This window comes from Hyla sarda, chromosome 6 (genome assembly GCF_029499605.1).
Source record: "Hyla sarda isolate aHylSar1 chromosome 6, aHylSar1.hap1, whole genome shotgun sequence".
NCBI classification, from domain to species: domain Eukaryota; kingdom Metazoa; phylum Chordata; class Amphibia; order Anura; family Hylidae; genus Hyla; species Hyla sarda.
Window position 1 is genome coordinate 62815693 of NC_079194.1, and position 15714 is coordinate 62831406.

Below are 15714 nucleotides of genomic sequence, written 5' to 3' on the forward strand. Positions count from 1 at the left end.
TTATACTGTACTGCAACCATCCTCCACAAGAGTAACTCGGCGCTGCAGTAATTACAGCACCAGTCTCAGGTACACGCTAGAGGCGGACTAGGATTATTTCACTGATATCACGGGTTGTGCTCACAGTCCATGTATATCACTTCCATAGAACAGAAAACTGGACACTCACCACAAAATCTCTTGCTTCAGTGACAATTTATTCATAAATCCTTTACAACATCAAGTGCGGTGCAGAAAGATGCTGGTGCAGGGGTATCAAAATGCCTGTGCCTGTGTCTTCATGTATATACATGGACATGAATCCTGAGCCCATGGAAATCACAATCATCTGGCCAGACGAGGTGTGACATCATATGGATTACATTTATTGGGAGCCATGGGTTGTAGGAAACTGTTGTGGCAATTGTGGAATTAGTAAGGGAATTGAATTGATAATAGCAGCACTAGATAAAGCCGAAAAAATCTAATTTCTTTAAAACATTTCTGAAGAATGAGCTGAATTTCTCAGCAGCGGTTTGCAAGTATTTGCAAACATATCTAAAACGTGTACTTTTTGTTCTAATGTCTGCCTGTTTTTTTTTAAACTAAGTGTTGGGGGAGGGTTTATAGAGAATATCATTTCAATAGCTTCAGCATAAATCTTGCTAAAGCATAACCTGTAACTTTTTAACTTAATCGCGAAAGCCGGACCTGGCCTCCACTGCCCCAAACATACAAAAAAACATTATTAGCATGCATATCTGCAGCGTTATTGCTTGACAAACTGGGGTGAAGTTGTGCAAGTACTCCATAGAACATCTAAAACCTTTCAGCGCATCAGGCCAGGCCTAGAAACAGAATGGCTGCCATGTCATGGATTACTTTAAGACCTGCACCCAGCAGAGGGCACTGCAGCTCAACTTCTGTGGGTGCAGTTATATTGCATTCAACCCACTGTGATCCCACCAGTGAAGATTACCTCAGTGAACATACTGAGGACTAGTACCTACACCTCAGGGGAAAGGCTTTAGATGAACATAGACTGACCAAGACCCCAAACACATTCTACTATGTGTTAACCTAAGGGACACATCCTCATTCCATTGCCCTGATATATAATCACAAGAGACTGTACTTCCATTCATTGTGGGAGACATTTTGACAAGTTTAAAAGAGACATTGAGAGCACCCAAACTTCCAGCAAAGATCATCACCGTCCCCATTGTTACGCCGAGCGCTCCGGATCCCCGCTCCTCCCCGGAGCGCTCGCAACATCCTCGCTACGGCAGCGCCCCGGTCAGATCCACTGACCGGGTGCGCTGCGATACCGCCTCCAGCCGGGATGCGATTCGCGATGCGGGTGGCGCCCGCTCGCGATGCGCACCCCGGCTTCCGTACCTGACTCGCTCTCCCTCGGTCCTGTCCCGGCGCGCGCGGCCCCGCTCCCTAGGGCACGCGCGCGCCGGGTCTCTGCGATTTAAAGGGCCACTGCGCCACTGATTGGCGCAGTGGTTCCAATTAGTGTCTTCACCTGTGCACTCCCTATGTATACCTCACTTCCCCTGCACTCCCTCGCCGGATCTTGTTGCCCTTGTGCCTAGTGAAAGCGTTCCCTTGTGTGTTCCTAGCCTGTGTTCCAGACCTCCTGCCGTTGCCCCTGACTACGATCCTTGCTGCCTGCCCCGACCTTCTGCTACGTCCGACCTTGCTTTTGTCTACTCCCTTGTAACGCGCCTATCTTCAGCAGTCAGAGAGGTTGAGCCGTTGCTAGTGGATACGACCTGGTTACTACCGCCGCAGCAAGACCATCCCGCTTTGCGGCGGGCTCTGGTGAACACCAGTAGTAACTTAGAACCGGTCCACTAGCACGGTCCACGCCAATCCCTCTCTGGCACAGAGGATCCACCTCCTGCCAGCCGGCATCGTGACAGTAGATCCGGCCATGGATCCCGCTGAAGTTCCTTTGCCAGTTGTCGCCGACCTCACCACGGTGGTCGCCCAGCAGTCACAACAGATAGCGCAACAAGGCCATCAGCTGTCTCAACTGACCGTGATGCTACAGCAGCTACTACCACAGCTTCAGCAATCATCTCCTCCGCCAGCTCCTGCACCTCCTCCGCAGCGAGTGGCCGCTTCCAGCCTACGACTATCCTTGCCGGATAAATTTGATGGGGACTCTAAGTTTTGCCGTGGCTTTCTTTCACAATGTTCCCTGCACTTGGAGATGATGTCGGACCAGTTTCCTACTGAAAGGTCTAAGGTGGCTTTCGTAGTCAGCCTTCTGTCTGGAAAAGCTCTGTCATGGGCCACACCGCTCTGGGACCGCAATGACCCCGTCACTGCCTCCGTACACTCCTTCTTCTCGGAAATTCGAAGTGTCTTTGAGGAACCTGCCCGAGCCTCTTCTGCTGAGACTGCCCTGCTGAACCTGGTCCAGGGTAATTCTTCCGTTGGCGAGTACGCCATACAATTCCGTACTCTTGCTTCCGAATTATCCTGGAATGATGAGGCCCTCTGCGCGACCTTTAAAAAAGGCCTATCCAGCAACATTAAAGATGTTCTGGCCGCACGAGAAATTCCTGCTAACCTACATGAACTCATTCATCTAGCCAACCGCATTGACATGCGTTTTTCCGAAAGGCGTCAGGAGCTCTGCCAGGATATGGACTTTGTTCGCACGAGGCGTTTTTTCTCCCCGGCTCCTCTCTCCTCTGGTCCTCTGCAATCCCTTCCTGTGCCTCCCGCCGTGGAGGCTATGCAAGTTGACCGGTCTCGCCTGACACCTCAAGAGAGGACACGACGCCGCATGGAGAATCTCTGCCTGTACTGTGCCGGTACCGAACACTTCCTGAAGGATTGTCCTATCCGTCCTCCCCGCCTGGAAAGACGTACGCTGACTCCGCACAAAGGTGAAACAGTCCTGGATGTCAACTCTGCTTCTCCACGTCTTACTGTGCCTGTGCGGATATCAGCCTCTACCTTCTTCTTCTCCACTAAGGCCTTCTTGGATTCCGGATCTGCAGGAAACTTTATTTTGGCCTCTCTCATCAACAGGTTCAACATCCCAGTGACCAGTCTCGCCAGACCCCTCTACATCAATTGCGTTAACAATGAAAGATTGGACTGTGCCGTGCGTTACCGCACGGAACCCCTCCTAATGTGCATCGGACCTCATCACGAAAAAATTGAGTTTTTGGTCCTCCCCAATTGCACTTCCGAAATTCTCCTTGGACTACCATGGCTTCAACGCCATTCCCCTACCCTTGATTGGTCCACAGGGGAGATCAAGAGCTGGGGTACCTCTTGTTTCAAAGATTGCCTTAAACCGGTTCCCAGTACTCCCTGCCGTGACCCTGTGGTTCCCCCTGTAACCGGTCTCCCTAAGGCCTATATGGACTATGCTGACGTATTTTGCAAAAAACAAGCTGAGACTCTACCTCCTCACAGGCCTTATGACTGTCCTATTGACCTCCTCCCGGGCACTACTCCACCCCGGGGCAGAATTTATCCTCTGTCCGCCCCAGAGACTCTTGCCATGTCTGAGTACATCCAGGAAAATTTAAAAAAGGGCTTTATCCGCAAATCTTCCTCTCCTGCCGGAGCTGGATTTTTCTTTGTGTCCAAAAAAGATGGCTCCCTACGTCCTTGCATTGACTACCGCGGACTTAATAAAATCACGGTAAAGAACCGCTACCCCCTACCTCTTATCTCTGAACTCTTTGATCACCTCCAAGGTGCCCACATCTTTACCAAACTGGACTTAAGAGGTGCTTATAATCTCATCCGCATCAGGGAGGGGGATGAATGGAAAACGGCATTTAACACTAGAGATGGACACTTTGAGTATCTGGTCATGCCCTTTGGTCTGTGCAACGCCCCTGCCGTCTTCCAAGACTTTGTTAATGAAATTTTTCGTGATCTCTTATATTCCTGTGTTGTTGTGTATCTGGACGATATTCTGATTTTTTCTGCCAACCTAGAAGAACACCGCCAGCATGTCCGCATGGTTCTTCAGAGACTTCGTGACAATCAACTTTATGCCAAAATGGAGAAATGTCTGTTTGAATGTCAATCTCTTCCTTTCCTAGGATACTTGGTCTCTGGCCAGGGACTACAAATGGATCCAGACAAACTCTCTGCCGTCTTAGATTGGCCACGCCCCTCCGGACTCCGTGCTATCCAATGTTTTTTGGGGTTCGCCAATTATTACAGACAATTTATTCCACATTTTTCCACCATTGTGGCTCCTATCGTGGCTTTAACCAAGAAGAATGCCAATCCTAAGTCATGGCCTCCTCAAGCGGAAGACGCCTTTAAACGACTCAAGTCTGCCTTTTCTTCTGCTCCCGTGCTCTCCAGACCTGACCCATCTAAACCCTTCCTATTGGAGGTTGATGCCTCCTCAGTAGGAGCTGGAGCGGTTCTTCTACAAAAAAATTCTTCCGGGCATGCTGTTACTTGTGGTTTTTTTTCTAGGACCTTCTCTCCGGCGGAGAGGAACTACTCCATCGGGGATCGAGAGTTACTGGCCATTAAATTAGCACTTGAGGAATGGAGGCATCTGCTGGAGGGATCAAAATTTCCAGTTATTATTTACACCGATCACAAGAATCTCTCCTATCTCCAGTCTGCCCAACGGCTGAATCCTCGCCAGGCCAGGTGGTCTCTGTTCTTTGCCCGGTTTAATTTTGAAATTCACTTTCGCCCTGCCGATAAGAACATTAGGGCCGATGCTCTCTCTCGTTCCTCGGATGCCTCGGAAGTAGAGCTCTCTCCGCAACACATCATTCCTCCTGACTGCCTGATCTCCACTTCTCCAGCCTCCATCAGGCAAACTCCTCCAGGGAAGACCTTCGTCTCTCCACGCCAACGCCTCGGAATCCTCAAATGGGGTTACTCCTCCCATCTCGCAGGCCATGCGGGCATCAAGAAATCCTTGCAACTCATCTCTCGTTTCTATTGGTGGCCGACTCTGGAGACGGATGTTGTTGATTTTGTGCGGGCCTGCACTGTCTGTGCCCGGGATAAGACTCCTCGCCAGAAGCCTGCTGGTCTTCTTCATCCTCTGCCTGTCCCCGAACAGCCTTGGTCTCTGATTGGTATGGACTTTATTACAGACTTACCCCCATCCCGTGGCAACACTGTTGTTTGGGTGGTCGTTGATCGATTTTCCAAGATGGCACATTTTATTCCTCTTCCTGGTCTTCCTTCAGCGCCTCAGTTGGCAAAACAATTTTTTGTACACATTTTTCGTCTTCACGGGTTGCCCACGCAGATCGTCTCGGATAGAGGCGTCCAATTCGTGTCAAAATTCTGGAGGGCTCTCTGTAAACAACTCAAGATTAAATTAAACTTTTCTTCTGCTTATCATCCTCAATCCAATGGGCAAGTAGAAAGAATTAACCAGGTCCTGGGTGATTATTTACGGCATTTTGTTTCCTCCCGCCAGGATGACTGGGCAGATCTTCTACCATGGGCCGAATTCTCGTACAACTTCAGAGTCTCTGAATCTTCTTCCAAATCCCCATTTTTCGTGGTGTACGGCCTTCACCCTCTTCCCCCCCTCCCTACTCCCTTGCCCTCTGGTTTGCCCGCTGTGGATGAAATAACTCGTGATCTTTCCACCATATGGAAAGAGACCCAAAATTCTCTCTTACAGGCTCCATCACGCATGAAGAAGTTTGCTGATAAGAAAAGAAGAGCTCCCCCCATTTTTTCTCCCGGAGACAAGGTATGGCTCTCCGCTAAATATGTCCGCTTCCGTGTTCCCAGCTACAAATTGGGACCACGCTATCTTGGTCCTTTCAAAATTTTGTGCCAGATTAATCCTGTCTCTTACAAACTTCTTCTTCCTCCTTCTCTTCGTATTCCTAATGCCTTTCATGTCTCTCTTCTTAAACCACTCATCATCAACCGTTTCTCTCCCAAACTTATTTCTCCCACTCCTGTCTCCGGTTCTTCGGACATCTTCTCTGTAAAGGAGATACTGGCCTCCAAAAAGGTCAGAGGAAAAACTTTTTTTTAGTTGACTGGGAGGGCTGTGGTCCTGAAGAGAGATCCTGGGAACCTGAGGACAATATCCTAGATAAAAGTCTGGTCCTCAGGTTCTCAGGCTCTAAGAAGAGGGGGAGACCCAAGGGGGGGTACTGTTACGCCGAGCGCTCCGGATCCCCGCTCCTCCCCGGAGCGCTCGCAACATCCTCGCTACGGCAGCGCCCCGGTCAGATCCACTGACCGGGTGCGCTGCGATACCGCCTCCAGCCGGGATGCGATTCGCGATGCGGGTGGCGCCCGCTCGCGATGCGCACCCCGGCTTCCGTACCTGACTCGCTCTCCCTCGGTCCTGTCCCGGCGCGCGCGGCCCCGCTCCCTAGGGCGCGCGCGCGCCGGGTCTCTGCGATTTAAAGGGCCACTGCGCCACTGATTGGCGCAGTGGTTCCAATTAGTGTCTTCACCTGTGCACTCCCTATGTATACCTCACTTCCCCTGCACTCCCTCGCCGGATATTGTTGCCCTTGTGCCTAGTGAAAGCGTTCCCTTGTGTGTTCCTAGCCTGTGTTCCAGACCTCCTGCCGTTGCCCCTGACTACGATCCTTGCTGCCTGCCCCGACCTTCTGCTACGTCCGACCTTGCTTTTGTCTACTCCCTTGTACCGCGCCTATCTTCAGCAGTCAGAGAGGTTGAGCCGTTGCTAGTGGATACGACCTGGTTACTACCGCCGCAGCAAGACCATCCCGCTTTGCGGCGGGCTCTGGTGAACACCAGTAGTAACTTAGAACCGGTCCACTAGCACGGTCCACGCCAATCCCTCTCTGGCACAGAGGATCCACCTCCTGCCAGCCGGCATCGTGACACCCATCAGAGCACCCCACATACTCTGCCAACCTAGAGGAATGTGGGCGAACCATTGGATCAGCAGAGTGCCTAACTCTGTGAAGATGTTTAGGGTGAAGAACAGGGTGTTATTAGACTCCACACCTCAGTGCTGTGCAGTGCCAATCCTTGTGAGCCTAGTGTATTGTAATGTCCCAGTACAGAACATAGTCCTGTACTACACTTAGGCCCTGTCAGGTTGAGTCCCTCAGGGACCTGGGGGCTCTCCTGCAGTTTCTCCCATGCTGTTAGTACAATGTTATTTATTGTAATAGGTATATAATCAGTATGCTAATGTATAGACAGTATAAAGGACCTTTGGAGGACTTATGTAATTGTCTAAAGGATCTTTGAGATGTCACATGTTATGTTTATGTTACCCAGAGAGTCACCAGCTTAACACATGACCCACAGCTGGACCTACCGGCAATGCAATGGCCGGTATTTATCCAACAATCCTCCAACTCCCGGAATGTTGCACCATATACTATACCAGAGTTTCCCAACCAGAGCAGCTCCAGCTGTTGCAAAGCTACAACTCCCAGCATGCCCGGACAGCCAACGGCTGGAGGCACCTCTGGTTGGTAAACACTCCTACATTCTGGGAGTTGTAGTTTTTGTTTGGGGCAGCTGCTGAGCCACAGGCAACTCCCAAATTTAATAAAAATAAAGCGATCAAAAAGTCACATCAAATGGGTTAAAAACTACAGATCGTGGTGCAAAAAATTAACCCTCATACAGGCCCATATAAGGAGAAATAAAAAGGTAATAGGGGTCAGAATAGGACAAAATCTCCCCTGCATATGTGTATCCTGTGATGTTACACATATATAATGAATTGTGCAAATTAGCATGGCCGGTATTTTTTTTGAAAGAAAAGTGGCAACCCTACCTATACCAGGACCACTCTTGGGGCAGTGGTATCCCCTAGCAGCAGTCCAGCTTCCACAACCTGGAGCAGGATAAAGGGTGAAAACCCAGACTCTGCTCCTGAGTTTGTTCCTAAGTCAAACGGGTAAGGTGACACAAGGCATTCACACCCATTTGGGCTTTTTATTCCTAACTCTAATTTTACTTTCTAGAACCCACCAGGCTTACACAGATCTTTCTAAGCACTTTTTGTAGACTTTATCAGAGCCGACATTAATAAAGCACTGGGTACCATATATAGGGGAGTCAAGAGTAAAACCCTCACATTTTACATTTACAAATACATTTTATCAGATCCTAGTTTATTACATTACATCTTGGAGTGTGTAGCACTGTCAGGACTTGGAGAAAATACACATTAAGGGTCTATTCACACGTGCAGTATTCTGCGCAGATTTGATGCTCAGGATTTCAAGATGTGTTAAATCATTCAGTTTACATTGAAATCTGCAGCAGAAAATCCTGCACATGAAATTTGCGCAGAATACTGTACGTGTGAATAGACCATAAAAGAATACTCCCGCATTATAAAGTGAAGGGATGTCACTAGGATAAGTGAACTGTATAAACAATAAGAATCCAACCTCAAGCTCAACACTGTAAGAAAGCAAGGACGGTAGAACCGATTCTGTTTTTCCCTGCACTACGGCAATATTCCAGCATTTAGATGTAAAAAGCTGTTTTGGAAGCCAGATAAAAAGTAGTGTTGCATTAAATATATATAGAAATGTATACTCAATCATTGGGGGAGATTTATCAACACCTGTGCAGAAGAAAAGTTGCCCAGTTGCCCATAGCAACCAATCAGATGGCTTATTTCATTTTGCACAGGCCTTGTTAAAAATGAAAGAAGCGATCTGATTGGTTGCCATGGGCAACTGGCCAACTTTTCTTCTGCACAGGTGTTGATAAATCTCCCCCAATATACCTATAATACACATATATAACTGCCTTACATATTACAGTGGGGATCAAAAATTTGGGCACCCCAGGTAAAAATTTGTATTAATGTGCATAAAGAAGCCAAGGAAAGATGGAAAAGTCTCCAAAAGGCATCAAATTACAGATTAGACATTCTTATAATATGTCAACAAAAGTAAGATTTTTTTTCCATCATTTACACTTTCAAAATAACAGAAAACAAAAAAATGTCGTCTGCAAAAGTTTGGGGCACCCTGCAGATTTAATATCTTGTACTGCCCCCTTTGGCAAGTATAACAGCTTGTAAACGCTTTTTGTAGCCAGCCAAGAGTCTTTCAATTCTTGTTTGAGGTATCTTTTCCCATTCTGCCTTACAAAAGTCTTCCAGTTCTTTGAGATTTCTGGGCTGTCTGTCACGCACTGCTCTTTTAAGGTCAATCCATAGATTTTCCATTATGTTGAGGTCAGGAGATTGTGAAGGCCATGGAAAAACCTTCAGTTTACGCCTCTTGATGTAATCCCCTGTGGATTTTGAGGTGTGTTTAGGATCATTATCCATTTGTAGAAGCCATCCTCTCTTTAACTTCAGCTATTTCACAGATGGCATCAAGTTAGCTTCCAAAGTTTGCTGAAATGTTATTGAATCCATTTTTCCTTCTAATCGTGAGATGTTCCCTGTGCCACTGGCTGCAATACAACCCTAAAGCATGATTGATCCACCCCCATGCTTAACAGTTGGACAGAGGTTCTTTTCATTAAATTCTGTTCCCCTTCTTCTCCAAACGTACCTTTGCTCATTCCGGCCAAAAAGTTCAATTTTAATCTCATCGGTCCACAGAAATTGTTTCCAAAACGCATCAGGCTTGTCTATATGTTCATTTGCAAAGTTCAAACACTGATTTTTGTGGTGAGGACGTAGAAGAGGTTTTATTCTGATGACTCTTCCATGAAGACCATATTTGTACAAGTATCCTACATCAGTGGTTCTCAACCTTTTTGGCGACTGTACCCCCAGGCTGAAAGTATGTCCGCGGAACTTATGTGTGAGGGGTACCCGCGGACAAAAAGAGTGTTCTTACTTTCTTACTAATGCGATACTTAATCCCCTTGTGCTATTATTCCCCTTCCATCTTAATCCCCCTGTGCCATTATTATCTGATATGGCAAAAGGGAATCAGAGAGAGGGGGGAATAATGGCGCAAGAGGATCAGAGGGAGGAGGGAATGATAGCTAAAGGGGATTAATATGGAGAGGGGAATAATAGCACAAGGTGATTAAGATGTGCCATTATTCCCCCCTCCATATTAATCCACATGGGCTATTATTCCCCCCTCCATTTTAATCCCCTTGAGCAATTATCCCCCCTCCATCTAAATCCCCTTGTGCCATTATTATCCGATATGGCAAAAGGAGATCAAAGGAAGGGGGGAAAAATGGCAAAAGGGGATAAAGATGGAGGGGGGGGGGGGAAATGGCGCAAGAGCATCAGAGGGAGGGAGGAATAATGGCACAAGAGATTAATCCCCTTGTGCCAATATTCCCCCCTCCATCTTAATCCCCTTGTGCTATTATTATCGGATATGGCAAAAGGGGATCAGAGGGAGGGGAGGATAATGGCACAAGGGGGTTAATATGGAGGGGTGGATTAATCATCCCCCCTTCATATTAATCCCCTTGTGCCATTATCCCCCCCTCCATATTAATCCCCTTGTGCCATTATCCCCCCTCCCTCTGATACCATTTTCCATTATCCCTCTCCCCCTCCATCTTAATGCCTTGTGCTCCGTCTTCTCCATCCCATACACTTATTTTTAACTTTAAAACTTTTTTTTACTTTACCAGGCTTCCTGCGGTGTCGTTGCCTGCTCCTTCGTGCAGCGCTCGGCGGGCCACACTGACGTGTGACGTCCTCCTGCGCTGTGCGGCACCTCCGCGCAACATCAGGGGAGGTCACACGTCTCCCCGGCAATGACACAGCTCCCTTACAGTGCAGGGCCAGTATTTGTCAGCGCTTTGGCGTACCCCCACTCAACCCGTGGCGTACCAGTAGGGGTATACGTACCACGGGTTGAGAACCCAGGCACTACATGTAAATGTGCAAATATAAGAAGCTGCAGCACCACACTCATTTAATTGTGGTTATGAAATCCCCTGTTTCCCCTCAGACTGGTTGGGGCTTGTGCTGATGGCAGGAGGTTTGTTTTGTAGAGTGGGGGTGTTCAAGGGCAGTTTGCCCCACGCACACATCAGCACCCCTACAAGGCCCACAGAGAAGATCTAAAAGCAGGGCTATTGTCCCTTAGCTAGTATGCAGAGACTAGCTACCCATACAGTGCTCATACAGAAAAGATGATCCTGCTACCCTATACCTATATACTAAACCATAAGAAGCAGTGGCAACATGGAGGACATTATATAGCAGTTCTGAGCAGTGTGAGCTGTAAATTCAGCACTTTGGTGACATATGACTCTCACAACAAGTTGCAGCCCTATCTCTTCCTATCTCTCTACAGTCATTCTACCTCTACATTCTCTGGTGTTCCGGCTGCTCATGTCAAGTGTCTGTTTGCTTGGATGATTAATAAACAAGGATAAGTTTTTACTGCAGCTGCTGGATCCATTGCTTTTTTCTTTATTTGAGTGATACCTCCTTCCTTTACCTCACCATAGATTTCTAATAGTCGACTGTAACCTGATACTTCTGTGAGCAAGACAGGCTTGGATGGTTTTTGAATGATGAGTTTATCAGTGGGGGAGGAAAGGAGCCTGATCATTGGAGAAAGAGCCATTTTACTCTGATAAGATCTGTTACATTATATTAAGTTTCTAAAATGTATCTGAATGTTGTTTCATGCAAGGGTTGTTGAAAGTATATTTGCCTGTCTAAAACTATTCCTTTTTTAAATATATTTTAAAATTAGAGGTTTAAAAATGTTACAGTTGCTGATTTTTCTGCTGATCTATAGACAATCTACAGCAAAAATCAAAACAATACATTGCTGACAGATTTTTAGTCCATATTTGCTGTTACATTTGTTGGCACTGGCCATACAGTACATGATAAATAACGCCGGGTTAAGGATAAATCTTATTTTTGGGAAATTTCTCAGTAAATCTTTCCAGAAGGATTGTTTGTAAGTTAAAGATTTTGCCTGAAAGTTTTCTTGTCCATTGGCTAAAAATTTTAAACACAGCCAACTTTCTGGAGGAAAATTGTTATTAAAGGGGTACTTTGGTGGAAACAAAATGTTTTCAAATCAGCTGGTGCCAGAAAGTTAAACAGATTTGTAAATTACTTCTATTTAAAAACCTTAATCCTTCCAGTACTTATCAGCTGCTGTATGCTCCAAAGAAAGTTGTGTAGTTCTTTCCAGTCTGACTACAGTGCTCTCTGCTGACACCTCTGTCCATATCAGGAACTGTCCGAAGCAGAGCAGGTTTGCTATGGGGATTTGCTTCTACTGTGGACAGTTCCTGACATGGACAGAGGTGTCAGCAGAGAGCACTAGGGTCAGACTAAAAAAGCTACACAACTTCCTCTGGAGCGTACAGCTGCTGATAGGTACTTGAAAGGTAAAAAAAAATGTAAATAGAAGAAAATTACCAGAGTACCCCTTTAAACTTCACCTGACAAATGATTGTTTTGAGCGCATTGGGACAGTATATTGCTATTGTTGATTATGTTCTGAGTTCCTCAGATCTGGATTTTTAAGTTCCATATGAAATCCTGCAGCCTCTAAATTAGTTTTTAAATGGAAAATCTTGGATTTCATAAAATTATCATTATTCACTCAGCTCTAATATCCATATTATAAGTATGAGAGTTATCTTGTGGATATGCCATAAACATCTAAAATTTGAAAAACAGTTCCATAAAGGACCACATAACTGTGACCCAATCGCTCTCTGCTATGAAAATAAGCTGGCTGTCCTAAGTCAGGAGATGAAGAAGGAGACATTGGTCCTAATAAAGGGACCATCCATGTTTTGGGAAATCATCTAGAACATTTTTAAATAGAAATAGAAGTAATTTACTTTCTGGCACCAGTTGATTAAAAAAGATTTTTTTTCCCTCCGTAGTACCCCTTTAAAAATAAAGGACTCCCACCTATAAGGAAGTTAAGGGTTAAAAATGAAAGGTGTTCTCATTAAGTAAAACATCTAATGAAATCAATGCAAAAGTAAAAATGTTAAGATCAAAATGACTGTAAAGATTAAATACTGGTTATCCTTTCTCTTTGTCTTCTACAGTAGGTACAGCATCGTGTCAACAGATGAGGAAGCTCTCCACATGCCATCTTTGGGTCTTAATGGTCACTGGGCCTCTTCACTCCACAACCCTCATTCACGACGGAAACGGCGTAATCGCTTTGTTAAAAAGAATGGTCAATGTAATGTCTACTTTGCAAATCTCAGCAACAAATCACAACGCTACATGGCTGACATCTTTACCACCTGTGTGGACACCCGTTGGCGCTACATGCTGCTCATCTTTTCTGCCGCTTTCCTAGCTTCATGGCTCTTCTTTGCCTTCCTCTTCTGGTGTATTGCTTTCATCCATGGGGATTTAAGTGCTAGTGCAGTTACTGCAGGAAGAACAGGCCCACCAAAACCCTGTCTAATGCATGTGAACAGCTTTGTGGAAGCTTTCCTCTTCTCTGTAGAGACACAAACCACAATAGGCTATGGATTCCGGTGTGTTACTGATGAATGCCCTTTAGCCATACTAGCCGTAGTGGCACAATCCATCCTTGGTTGCCTCATTGACTCTTTTATGATTGGAACAATAATGGCCAAAATGGCTAGACCCAAAAAACGAGCCCAAACGCTGCTTTTCAGTCATCATGCTGTAATTGCCCTTAGAGATGGTAAACTCTGCTTAATGTGGAGGGTTGGTAATCTGCGCAAAAGTCACATTGTTGAAGCCCATGTAAGAGCACAACTTATCCGACCCTATGTTACCCAAGAGGGTGAGTACCTGCCTGTGGATCAGAAGGACCTAAATGTGGGTTATGATAGTGGACTGGATCGAATATTTCTTGTTTCCCCTATAATTATTGTCCATGAGATTGATGAGGAGAGTCCCTTTTACTCAATGGGGAAGGAACAGCTAGAGGTGGAAGACTTTGAGATTGTTGTCATTTTGGAAGGTATGGTTGAGGCCACCGCTATGACAACACAAGCTCGCAGCTCATATCTAGCAAGTGAAATTCGTTGGGGACATAGATTTGAGCCTGTTGTATTTGAGGAGAAGAGTCATTATAAAGTCGACTATTCTCACTTTCATAAAACGTACCAGGTGCCAGGAACCCCTATGTGCAGTGCACGTGAACTGCATGAAAGTCGCATTACTGCTTTACCTTCCCCAAGCGCCTTCTGCTATGAAAATGAGCTGGCTCTCCTAAGTCAGGAGGAGGATGAGGATGATGAAGTCCTTGGTGGTGGTCCAGAAGAAGGGGTCATCCATGTTATGGGAAGTCACCTAGAACTAGATCGCCTTCAGGCTTCCATGGCACTAGACAATATTTCATACAGAAGAGAATCCGCCATATGATGGCAAAGAATGGCAATGATTTCCTATGGCACTGTCTATCAGGGTTATAGTGTAGTTGTACTTTGTGCGTCTGAGGACTCTATAACCTATAAAAGTAACAGACCTGTTAAACTGCTACATATATTTTAAAGGAAAGACATGGACGTTTCTGGTCAATAAGTATGCTCTGTGAATTGAGCTTATTTGCCATTTCTTTCTTGAGACAGAGACATTTTCTGGGGAAACAGAGGAAAACAGGGTGGGTATATTCAGTGTATAGAAATATTTTGTACAGACACAAATGAAAAATAAACCTTTAATCTGTGCTCTTCCAAATAATACATGTTGTTATATATATATAGTTGTTTTCAGATATTTATCAGTACTTGATAAAATGCACTAATATTTTACTATAGTAAAGGTCCCACTCTCTCTTTGCCATGTGACTGCGCGTGCTCCCCCTGTGCAATGGAACGGAACATGCACGGTCACAAAGCAAGAATGTATATGACAGTACATGGGTCCAGATGGGTATGAGAATTGTGTTCACAACTCTAGAAGGGTGGTCACAAGTTTTGCTCCAAAGGACCACCCAGTGAAGAAAGTGAATCCGGCAAATAGAGTTGAGGAACCGGTGGTCAAAAATAATAATAATAATAATGAGTAAAAAAAAAAATAGTAAGGGCCAATATGAACAGGCTGACACACTATCTGTAAACAAGTGCCAAACTAGCAGTTAGGGCTTGAGTGAAGAGCCTATACATGGCTTAAATGTTTTTCAGGCAGAGCCACATGATTGTTGGATTGTTTATGCAACCCTTTCATTTCATACTTGTTGGCCGCATATCCCCTGGTTACACAGAGCGATGTTTAGGCCTGCAGAACAGAAACAAAGGAGGGGTCAGACCACTGCGATCTCAAGAACAGGGACCCAAGTCACCCATCAGAAAAGTGCAGCGGTGAGTATTCGTGACCAAAATTTTTTTTCTTTCTCTTTGACAGCTGTAAGAGATTGTTGAGCACTGTACTGAGAGATTGTTGAGCACCGGGGCCGGACTGGGTGTGAAAACCAGCCCTGGAAAAAATCACATACCAGTCCCATAGTGTTGCGTCGTTAAACCAGCACGTCATCATTTTCTTGTTCATAAAAGGTAAAATATAGTTCCCCCACACTAGGTGCAGTATAGTCCCTAACATTAGGTGCAGTATACTTCCCCACATTAGGGGCAGTATAGTCCCCCACATTAGGTACAGTATAGTTCCCCACATTAGGTGCAGTATACTTCCCCACATTAGGTGCAGTATAGTTCCCCTCACATTAGGTGCAGTATACAGTAGTCACCCACATTAGGTGCAGTATACAGTAGTCCCCCACATTAGGTGCAGTATACAGTAGTCGCCCACATTAGGTGCAGTATACAGTAGTCGCCCACATTAGATGCAGTATACAGTAGTCCCCCACATTAGGTGCAGTATAC

General features: G+C 45.9%; 1 protein-coding gene across 6 annotated transcripts in view; it reads left to right on the forward strand.

The window, feature by feature from the left end:
• The window catches only part of KCNJ4 (potassium inwardly rectifying channel subfamily J member 4), a 209943-nt gene extending 195368 nt beyond the window's left edge, over positions 1 to 14575 (forward strand). For all 6 annotated transcript variants that reach the window (XM_056523931.1, XM_056523934.1, XM_056523928.1 and 3 more), the window contains one exon: positions 12955 to 14575. In XM_056523931.1, coding sequence (XP_056379906.1) covers positions 12955 to 14257 — 1303 coding nt within the window. In that variant the 3' untranslated portion in view covers positions 14258 to 14575. The remainder of the gene's footprint in view (positions 1 to 12954) is intronic.
• The last annotated feature ends 1139 nt before the right edge of the window (positions 14576 to 15714 follow it).